The sequence below is a fragment of the Gossypium hirsutum genome, chromosome A09 (assembly GCF_007990345.1).
Source record: "Gossypium hirsutum isolate 1008001.06 chromosome A09, Gossypium_hirsutum_v2.1, whole genome shotgun sequence".
Taxonomy (NCBI): domain Eukaryota; kingdom Viridiplantae; phylum Streptophyta; class Magnoliopsida; order Malvales; family Malvaceae; genus Gossypium; species Gossypium hirsutum.
In genome coordinates this window covers 7907622-7919743 of record NC_053432.1, presented here as the reverse complement: position 1 = coordinate 7919743, position 12122 = coordinate 7907622, and the positions used below count along the sequence as shown (strand labels likewise).

General features: G+C 33.0%; 1 protein-coding gene across 1 annotated transcript; it reads right to left on the bottom strand.

Annotated features, from left to right (window-relative positions):
• Nucleotides 1–7134: 7134 nt before the first annotated feature.
• On the bottom strand, nucleotides 7135–9144 carry LOC107942458 (protein trichome birefringence-like 43). Its single transcript, XM_016876123.2, has 5 exons — nucleotides 8806–9144; nucleotides 8547–8718; nucleotides 8248–8423; nucleotides 7755–7913; nucleotides 7135–7563 (listed from the first exon to the last, which is right to left on the bottom strand). The coding sequence occupies exons 1-5, from the start codon at nucleotides 9048–9050 to the stop codon at nucleotides 7263–7265; spliced, it is 1053 nt and encodes a 350-aa protein (XP_016731612.1). The 5' UTR covers nucleotides 9051–9144; the 3' UTR covers nucleotides 7135–7262.
• Between the last annotated feature and the right edge of the window lie 2978 nt (nucleotides 9145–12122).

The window sequence follows — 12122 nt, the reverse complement described above, 5'->3', positions numbered from 1 at the left end:
CCATGCTCATTCTCATGATATTCCCATGCCAATACCTCTCATGTAATTTGCATTGTTCAATTATTTCTTATACATCTCATGTTGTTAGGAAAGCTTCATTCTTTTCCACATGCCATTACTACATACAATGACAAAGTCATGAAATTATTACATTAGTTATGTTTGGTTGTGGCTGAAAGTCTACTTTTTAGTTGGAAATTGTATTCCTTTTACTTCGACCACTCATCAAGATGACTTGATGATTCTAATCACAAGTACCATGTCATCGTCAAGAGGAAAGAAAATCACTGTACCTGCTTTGAAGAAGAGGAAGGGAGCGTCCTCTTCCGCAGGCCCAATCGCGGAAATCCGTCACCTTCTCCTACAGTTTCCCCGAGGGCCCCAAGAAGAACTATTCCAAATACTTCGGGTCCAACCCTTAATTGCGGGCCGTTGCATCGACTGGGCTGCTGTAGAACAAGTCCAGATGGCTGACGCGATTCGGGCTCTCCTAACCACCGACCCTTGGAAGCTGTTCTTCGGGATTATCGAGCCGACATACCTTGAGCTCACGATGGAACTATGCTCAATGTTCTACCTCTAGACCATAATGACAAGGTATGATGATCCCGACACGGTCCAGTTTCACCGAGGCGGATTAATCCGCCAACTAAGCGTCCTAGAGTTCCATGCTGCTCTAGGCCTATATACGGAGGAGTTTCGAGAGGAGAATGAACTACATGCTCTTAATAGCCACATACATTTCTCTCCCTCAAAGTGTTGGCACACTTTGGCCCTTAGCACGGCCTCGTACAATCCTAGCCGCTCTAAGGCATCAGTTCTCCCACCATCTTTGAGGTACTTACACGCTATTTTAGCTCACACGATTACAGGGAGGTGAGAGAGCACTGGTGTCGTCAACACCCACGATGTCTACTTCTTATGGTGCATGTCGCAAGGGCACGTCATTGACCTTGCCTATTTCATCACCCTTGCGATTCAGCACCAGGCAGAACGGCATCGGAAGGGGGTCATCTCTATTGGCCCCTACGTGACTAGGCTGGCACGACACTTCGGGCTCCTCAACACCGCAGCCCAAGAATCATCCCTCACTCTCATCGGCCAGATGTCTCCACAAGGCATCTCGAGCATGCTTAGCATGAGGATGATCGAGAGGCACCGAGGAACCTACCCTCCCCAGTATTCTCTCACCCAATCTACCGAGAAGGAGGCCTACAAGGACATTCCTGATGATGTCCCCCCACAGCACGAGGACCCACCGACTCAGCCACCACCATCCTCTCGTCTAGTTCATGCGGCGGCTTCATATTCTGACATCTCTGAGCGCCTCACCTGATTTGAGCAACAGTGTTTTCAATGATTTGACAACATTGATGCTACTCTACAGCAGATTTGTCAGCACCTCCACATCTCATCGCCAGTCCCACCTCGCTAACCATCCAGCGATGAAGATGTTTAGAAATATTTATTTATTATTTTATGTTTTTAATATTTATTGAAACTACTTTTTATTCTTGTTAGATTTTAGAATTTTATTTTTAATTATTAATTTCAGTTATTTCTTTTCGAGTACTTATTCTTCCTAATATCCCCTAAAAAATTCTTGATTTTATCACAGTTATATAGAGCTCTTAAGCTCATCATCCCATAGGAACTAAAACTCCACCGGGAAAGGTTCTCTACGACTGCCATGTCCTGCTCGACTACGACCATAGCTATCACTAGATATAATATTCTTTTGGTGCAGGACTTATGGGCTAATGAACCTCTACGACCGCCGGAGTATCCTCCTCCACTTTTGAACCAATTACTTTCTAAAACTCTAGTTCGAGGAATTCATCATACAGGAAGTTTCACTTCTCTCCCTATCTTATTTTTATACTCTAATATATGTCTTTGTACATTGAGGGCAATGTACATCTTAAGTGTGGGGGGTATTTATTTCATTATCAGAAAAATCCCTGAATAATTACATTGTTCTCTTGAAAATCTCTCATATCATATTTAGGATAAATTTTAATTGATTTATGATTTTGATTGATATATCTTGAATTAAAACATAGGCACTTATGCATTGATTGTTTAAACTTTAAGACATTAAAGAATCAAGCATGATAAGTTGATTTTTAAGAATTTAAAATTATAGGTTGTTCCCCAAGTCTAGGTATTACTTTGAATTAGAATTCATGAGTCTAAACATCAAAAAGCCATAATTTTTGTGAGATTTTTGAGCCTTTTGAGCATCTATTAATTCTTTCATGCTCACTTTCATTATTGCTTTGAGTGCATCAGTATTGAACTGCTATTCTAGAACTTGCTTGATTATGCATGTCAAGACCACACCATTTGATTTGATATGTCAAAATGATTAAGGCACTTAAGATTAACCTACTCATGCCATGAAAAGCCTACCTCCACGATTAACCCCTAGTAAACCCCCTTGAACCTAACAAGCTATTTCTTGTATTACCCTTAATATTAACCTTTAACCCATTATTGTTGAAATCCCTTAATTTAATCCCTATTTTCTGTCAATATTTGAGTTGAATAGATTGCCTAGCTATGTTTTTTTCTTGATAGTTAGTCTATATTATTTGAACTTGTTCTTAAAAAAAAAACTATGTATACATATCTGTAATTTCATTTTTTGAAAAGAAGCTCTGTTGTATGCAAGTAAAGATTAACTCTTTTTCTAGTTAGGTAATTTTTCAATTCAATCTCGATTCTAACCATTTCTTTCAGCTTGTGACCACACCCCCTAACCAAGCCTCGTTACAACCCTCTAAAGACCTTTTGATTGATGTATCATCTTAAATTATAGTGGTGGAGATTTGATTTTCATGAAAGCCTATGGTAATGACTTTTCATTATTGACTATTGAGTGCTTCATTTATTGTCCTTAAACACCTCGAGTGATTTGAGTGAATCTTTAGTGAGGATGTGAAACTCTGTGATATTCTAAATCAAAGGTAATTACTTAGACGAAGGGAAGCACCTAAGTTTGCATGACTAAATACTCAACTTGGAATGTTTGAAACTTTTATGTTCTTTTAGTTGAATTCTCAATGTATGATTACCTATAGATTATTTTGAGATATTATCGATAGAAATTATAAGTTGAGAAGAATTTATTTTGATTATGAGTTGAGAATTTTGCTTGAGGACAAGCAAATGCTTAAGTGTGGGGGTATTTGATAAACTGTAAATTATACATATTTTGACCCCATATTTAATGCATTTTATGGATGATTTCTCATTAGAATTGGTGAATTTGATGCTCTTAATGCTTTAATTTCCTATTTTATACTTAGGAGAGCATGAGAGAGCGAATAGAACGAGAAACGGGCTAAAAATAGAGAAAATAGACCAAAGTACGAAATCAACACGGCCTGGACTTCCTCACACGGGCAGACCACACAGCCGTGTCAATCTAGCAGAATTGGAGCACGATTCACACGGGTATAGCACACGCCCGTGCCATTTTAACAGGATAGAACACGGCCTAAAGTAATTACACACGGGCGTGTCCCTGCCGAGCCCAAGTTGAGTCCAATTCGGAAAAGGCTAATTTTGAGGGCCTCTAGGCATTCCAAAGCCTATAAATACACCCTAGAAAAGGAGAAAAAAGAGACGGAGAAGAGAGGGTAAGAAATTACTCCAATGAAGCCGATTGATCCATCTCGAAAGCCGGACTCATCATCAAGACTGAAGATCTCTCCTCAATTTCCCTTCAGGAGTTTTAGGTTTTCTTTATGTTTTGTATTCTTTATTCTTCTGAGATGTTTTCTTATTTAGTTATGAACTAAAACCCCTAAATACCTAAGGGGAATGAAACCTAAGACGAATCTTGTTATTATTTTATGAATCGTATGATAAATATTTAACTTGTTCTTAATTATGTGTTCTTAATTCTTGTTTTGATATCCCAGGATACTGATTCAAAACATGCTCTTATTCAGAGGAGGAATAGACCCTGTCTAAGAATACTTTTGTCATAATTAAGTGGAGTTGATTGCGCGCCTAGAAATAGAGTGACAAGATTTTACCGGATTAGGATGAAACCTAATAAAGGGATCCATAGATCGAGTTAATGCAACCCTAGAGTGTTAATTAGAGAAAAGTCTCTGTTATTCAATCTAGGGATTAGACGTTATTAGTCTTGAATAGGGATAATAACATAACTTAGGGATCTCTATGGAACAAGTTGAATGAATAAATCGTCCGATTCAGAGCCAGAATAACAAGTAAAGTCTAGGTGGATTTTTCTTTAGGTATTGTCTTCATTCAATCGATTTTCCCAAAAGCAATTCCCTAATTCTTTTCTCAGTGAGTTCTTAGTTTAGATAATTAGTTAATTAAAACAAAAAATCTTTATTCTTAGGCTAGATAATAAAAAGATAGTCATTACTAGTACTTTTAGTTCCTTTGGGTTCGACAATCCGGTCTTGCTAAAACTATACTACTGTTCGATAGGTACACTTGCTTACATCGCGATAATAGTTAGTTCAAAACGAGTAATTATAAATATTTAAAACCTATCACGAAACCTCACGATCAATAGCAACAAACTATTGCATCAAACCAAAATTTGGGACCTTCCCAGTGAACTGAGCAACAAGAGAGTGTTGCCAACGTCGAGCTTCATCTTCAAAGACCTCGTCTGACGGCTTCACAATGATCTCACCCTTATAGACTGAAGGAAGGAAATAATCAAGAGATTGATAACCAGAAAAATCAAACAACCACCTCCAATCCAACGACGCAATAGTCATGAACTCAATTTAACTAGTTTCGCACCATAATGGAAACGCAAATCTGAAAAAATGCAAACAGAAATTAAGAAGAAAACACAATGAATCGCGGAAGGAAACAAGAAAAGACTCAACCAAGAAATGCTAGGGAAAATTTCTTGTTCAAGAAAGTCATGGCTTCTTGCTTCAAGTTTCCATGATCTTTTTTTTTCTAACGTTTTTGTGTTGTTTAAAACGTCTAGAAAAATAATTTTTGGTGTAGTGTTAAACATGTCAACACTTAAGACAAGTTATAATGTCCTGATAACATTTCCTTAAGATAAAACTAGTGTTGTAATCAGTAGTTATAAGGCATAATGACTTTTTTGGCTCTCCAACTTTACAAAAAAATCATTTTAACCCTCCATTTAATTTTTCGCTTTTCTTAGCCCTTAAACTTGCATTTTTGTCAAATCACCCTAAAATGAAAGGAAAAGCTAACTTTTTTTTTAAAAAAACTTTGCTAAAGTTGCATCATGTGGATGAACTATCAACATTAATTAATTTTTCAAAATTAAAAAATTATAAAAATTATAAAACTTTTTAAAAATTTAAAATTATTAAAATTATATTTTTGATATTTTAAAATTTTAAAAATTTAATTAAATGTTAACATGTCATTTATGTAGCAATTCATGTGTATGTCACGTCAACAAAATTAACAAACGTTAATTTTTTTCATCCATTTTAAGGTGATTTGATAAAAAAATACTAGTTCAAGAGTTAAAAAGGACAATAAATAAATGAATAGCTAAAATGACCATTTTGTAAAGTTGGAGGGCAAAAAAAGTCATTATACCTAGTTATAACTCACACTAATAGTATTATTTCAACCCCTAATGCGGAAATCTTGGCTTCACTCTTTCTCACCAACTTAGACTTAACAAAAGTATCATCGCTTGTTTCTAATTCATGCGCCACTAGCTCCTTCAAGGTGAGTAACCTAATTTGCAAGTTCTATTTGTTTTAGGAGCAATGCTTCGATACTCTCCTTAACCTCACTCTAAGAGCAACTTTTTATAGAATGACCAGAGACCTACTATTTGCTATTTTTGAAGAATAACAAGGTAAAATCACTGAAATAGAGGTAGTTGATCCGTCTTACATCTCCGCTTCAATGGACTGAGGGATCTCCTTTAAGCTTCAATTTCAATGCATAATCTTGCATAAAGCTATCCCATGTACTAGCAGTTTAGCTTAATCCAACATAACATAGATCCAAAGACTAACTTCATGGCTTCCATTTCCAAAGAAATATAAAAACATTTCTACTATGCCAAGGCTTATGTTGCAAAAATGTTAGTAAAATAACAATAATGAAAAATATTTATTTAAATCACAAGATCGAACCAGAACATTATATAGATATAAAAATTGGAAAATAAAAAATAAAATTAGATCAAAATATTGTACTAGTAGTTGAGGCCTGTTTTGACAGTCTCCTTAAGACAAATTCAGTCGCTCATTTGGTGCTAAAGAAACGTTGGTCAATTGCTTCCAACCAATCTAAACATTTCATGCCGTGCAAGTGCACTCTCAACGTCAACCTCAATAAGTTTGGATTTGCACTCCCCCTTCACACAAGAAAGAATATTAGTTTAGTCATTCAATAACTATTAAGTTGGTTCAAATATATAAATATATTCCACACTTGAAATCTAACCAAATTTGGACTAAGTTTTTCATTTTCCTTAACATGATTCATAAGCGGCTTACTTTGATCATCAATTTTTCATTCATCACTCAACTATTTTGAGTATATAATATACCGTTGTAAAGATCTCATAGAGTAGAATATAAAACTATAATTTTATGACTTAAATCTCTACCTTTACTAATCGAGAATATGCCTCAAACTTGCAAAAAAAAAAAAATTTCCAGCAGGTTATGCTCAAGAGCCTAATCTCTTGGGAAATGATTAATTGATGAGGTTTATTTAAATAAAGGGTATAGCTAAAAGAGTTAGCCTAACCCTGAACTCTCTTCTCTTGGTATTCTCTTTGAATTCTTTTTAGAATTTTGATATTTTAAACTTAAAAACAGTAATAAAAACATTATTTTTACCCTCCAAAATATTGTAATTTGATTCATTTTTATTTCGATGCCGAATATAATTTTTTTTACCCCACCTTGATTTAAAAATGTTATAAATATTACTTATGGGGCTTATTGCTTTTACGTGAAAAATGACGGCACTAAAATTATAATTTCATCCTTTTTATCTCGATGCTCGATATAAATTTTTTTACTCCACCATGATTTAAGCAATGAACTGGATAAATAAGTTGCAGAATGAATAAATTATGTTTCAATTAATTACTTTATTTATATTGTAATTTTTTAATATAATATTTAGAATTATTTATAATTTTTTTTCAATTTTTAAATATAAAGATAAACACTTATATCAATTTCAACTGAATTATATTCATTCAGTTATGTACAATATTATATTAATAAAAGAAACCCATTTTAAGTTTGGATGAGAGTTGCGAAAAGCAGTTCGTTCCATGTATCAGGAACTCCCGGGAGACACCAATGTGTACAATCGTTACCACGGTGGCCTCCATAGCCAAAGGCTGAAGGGTGTCCGTCCTTTCTTAGTTGTGACAAGAGAGTTATGTCAAGCAAATGAACTTTCTTTGACACACTTCGCAACACTCTCTTCAAAACATCTTGGGGCGGAGGTGAACCTCCTGGATACTCCGTGCTTAAAATAGGCCACGTTTCCCCTCGGCAAGTTTTTGCTGTTGGATCTGCCCAATCCCTTGAACTAGTACGACAAGAACAACATCTCAAGTCAATCCCTTGTGTGTTTTTTATCTAAAGATGTGTGATTATGGGACTTGAAAGGCCAACATCATATGTCATGATCAGACAAAAAGAGATAGCAATATGAAATCTTAATCATTCTAAGCGACTGTAAGTCATTGTTCACAATTAACATATAACTTAGCTACTTACTCCACATGATCGGGGGAGACCCCTTGGAAGAACACCTTGGTTTTAGCAGGATCTACATTGAGGTTCACCCATCTAGCCCATGTGCTCAATGCTTTCTTATAGGCAACCGTACGATGCATGTTTTTGCGAGTTATATTATTGTCTTGGACATAATCCCATCTGCAAAACATCATGCCCAAAAATATTAGCATTTATACGAATAATTTTGTATTTGATGTACTCATAATATATAGTTTCATACATTTTTAGTAAATTAAACTATAACACATCACTAAAAACAAAAATGGTTTGGTTTCTTTTTTAATTCTCTAAATGATGTTTCACTAACTAGTTCACTAAAAATATATAAAATTATACATTCTCAATAAAACCTTATGTCAGAATTTAAACACCACCTACTGGTTGACAAAACCTAAAATGTTAATCCTTCATTTAAGCATGAACTTTTTTTTGGTCCCCAAGAAAAAAGGAAGGGATAATTGAGGAGTCGTACGGTTGTTTTCTACCGGTAAGAAGCCACCAATGCCAAGTGTCAAAGATCAAGACGTCATATCCTTTCCAAATTCGTCCATTCTCAATGGAGTTTAGTTTTAGAACTCGCCTATCTTTTTCATTAACGATATCAACAAGAAATGCATTGCGTAAGAACATAATTGAAACACCGTATGTCTGCAAGGAATATCATATCATATCAGCAAACTCTGGTTAAAGCCATGTTTATAATAATCATAATATTATATATGATCAACCGTGAAAAACAAAAAGTTAATGTCAATCACTAAGTCCTCTAACCGGAAAACTGAATGTGGAGATGGCAGCAACTCTTTGGGAGATGTATGGATCTTGAGGTGTAGCTGTATGAAGCAAACATGTGAGTGATTGCCATTGATTTAAGGCCAACGAGTCACCTACAAACATGATCCTCTTCCCTCTAAATTTTCGTAAAAAGTCTTTGCCATTGAACCTATTTAATCAATAATCAATTAGTGAGCTACATGAAATATAGGTTTTACTATTATATGTCAAGTAAAAGAAAGAAAAGAGTGAAAACCTTGGCAAGTTGCATGAGGTGGGTTGCCATCTAAAGTTTTGATAGAGACGGTCAGGTCGACCATTGTTTTGGCAATTGAATTCTTGATGTATGAAAGGACAATTTCTTGAATTGTAAAGAGGGTAAGATGCATCAAACACCCATTTTCCTTTGTAAATATCACATTTGCTTCCAATTCCATCAACTTGCTGACAGATTTCAATTAAAAACAAGAATAATGATGTTGCAAAAGCAAATGGACCCATAACACTGTTGTTATGAACTCACAAATTCTGTGATTCTTGCTTTATATACAAAGCAATGGCCATGCAAAAAGCGAATTAACAGAAGACAGGCAAAAGAAAGCTATGGGATACGGAATTGCTTTATTGTTCATGGTTTTTAAAGAGGTTGAATACGAAACAATAATTGGAGTTGACGTGAAGCACAAAAGAATGGGGGCCTTATCTCTTCCATGCTTTGAGCTGAGTTGAAAGCAAGAAAACATATAATATAATCAAAAGTAGAAATCAAATTTCAAGCACATGCCTATATGTAATTAAAGTATTCAAGTTGAAATTAGATGCTTGTGGTTTGCGATTCAAATTCATTCTAGACTTAAATTTTATTATTCATTAATTTGGTTTTTGATATGCTTAGATCATATTTTATATTAATTTGATTTTAATTATAATAATATTGTTGAAGTAAGTTTTTGAAGAGCTTGTCTATATGCTAACAGAAACAACCACTACAGTTATCACTGCATTGCGTAAAACACATAACTTGCCTTATTAGTTGACATGTTTGATCATAGTATTTTGATTACTTGCTTGCATTTTTGTAAGGATTTTGTGTGCCGCCAATCTTGCGTCTATTATTGTAGAAGAGATTGGATCAAGCAAAACTATTTTATAATCTTTTGTATCCTTATATTAAGGAATAATTGATTTGATGAGATTCAAAGAGATGGAAATAAATTAAAAGTAACTTTGTAAAGATGAATTTGTGCTTTAAATATGGAAGACTTGTTAAATATTGATAGATGTTTTGTTGTTGAGGCAAGGTTTTTGGTAGTGGTTGTTCAAGTGCCAACGAAAGTAGCTACTACGATAGGCAACATAACTTGTCATTTTTAAAGTTAACAGTATTTTCAACAAAATCAATTGGGCCACGACTTAGATGATTTTTAAGATGTGTGGTCTTATATTTGAATATTCATCTTATGAAGGAACAAATTTTTAAAGATTAAATCAATCTGAATCAAGCAAATCGGATCCCTTATTTTGCGAATATTGTCTTTATTGATTTGAAGGCGTATCTTAGAAAAAATTATTTATTTTATACTTTATGAGGATATTTATGGAGTAAGGCTTTTTAGTAGGATCTTGATTGTAATTGATCTATTATCTTAACCATGCTTACACTTTTATATATTAAAGACTTGTATAAGTTATGAAAAAAAGTTTTCACAGCACTTATTTGTTATTGAGAAACTTGTATTTTAAAGTGCGTTGAGAGTGTAAAACAAGCTTGTTTCTTTGTTTTGTAGTCTAAGTTCTTAATTGGAGAACTTATATATGAGTGATTTAGATTTTTAAGTACAAAAGGTGTAATGAACTTAAATTGTTTATTGTATTGGGATTAAAGATAGTATATTTGTTCAGTCAGCTAGGCTTCAAAAACGTAATTGACGTGAATCATCAATTCCATGCTTCAAGGAATTTTTTTTGAACATTATAGGTTTTGTTCATATCAAAATTATCTAGAGTCCTTCCCTAACCCATAAATAGGAGGATAATGTGCTTCAACACACTTAAACCCACATCTTCCTACATTGATAACAATATTCATGTCAATTGAATTAAAAATCAATCGATAAGAAATTATTAAATGCATGAAAATTTATTTTCTCTATATGAAAGTCTCATATTGTTTGTGAATTAAGGCTCTCTATACAACCCTAATTAAAAAACAAATCTGGCGGCGCTAAGGGCAGCAAGTTGCTTCGGCTCAAAAATATAGAAAACTTGATTTTTAAGGATAAAATTATAGTTTACCAAAACCTACTCATGGGTCGGGTTATTCATCTAGACATGAAGATTCAGCCAAAGAAATAGAAGTGTTTGGACAAAATACGAGACCCAAAAATTAGATTTGGGTAAAATTTAAAATTCATTTTGTATATGGGTCAAGCCTTGGGCAAGACTTTTAGCTTGAGCCCGGCCCAGTCTAAATATTTAGTTATAAAATAATATTATATTAATTATATATTTTAAATAATAATTATATCTATATTTTTATTAATCACTAATCTAATAATAATTAAACTCATTGTCTCAGACATAAAAAAAAAACTTACCCAATAAAAAATATAAAATTTTAAAATTTATATTTAATACAATAAAATTTTTATATTAATTTGTTTTTTTTAATATAACAAAACATATACGATATTTATGGTAGTATTTTTTAATATAAATATTTTTAATGTATTTTTAAAGTTTTAGAAAACTTTTATTTTAGTCTTTTTCTAATGCATTTAGTGTATTATATTTTTTAAAAAAATTAATTTTAAATAAAAATTAATCTAAAATATAGGCGGGTTGGATCAAGTCTGGATTTACTTTTCTTAAATCGAGCCGAGTCTTTGGTAAAAAAGTAAGCCAATTTTCGAGCCGAGCAGGGGCTTGGAAAAATAGTCTAAATACCTTGCAAGATATTTTAAAAATTAAAAAATTGTATCTCCTAAAAATAGAAAATAGAAAATTTAAAATTAAGTATTTTAAAAATTATAAAATTTCAAATTAATATAATTATACAATTATATTTTGATGTATGCAAAAGTTTATAATTCAATTATTTGAAAATATTTATAAGTTTGGCTTAGGATAGAAGTACATATTGTGCAATCAACAATAAGCCTATTTAATAAAATACATAAATTCTGGAATGCCAAATATTTTCTAAATTAAATTAAAAATAAAAATATGATAATCTATGATTCACTCCTAAAACTAAAAAGCTCCTGCTCTTAAGCTAAACCATAATCTAAGCAAAATATCGGATGCCTACAAAAGTTACCATCAATCCTTCTCAAAGTTATCAAATGATAGGTTGATCTCAATGGAAGAAACTGCTTGCTTATATTAACATGTATTTTATTAATATATTACAGTTATAAATTATAGAAATTGAATATTTTAACTAATTATATTTTTTTAGGTCAAAATCAAGGTATATACTGTCGGTAGTAGTGACTAATTTCCTCGTTGAAGGTGCTCTCCAAAAAAATAAACTGCTAGCCATGAAATGTGCTTGTTATACTTTGTGTAATG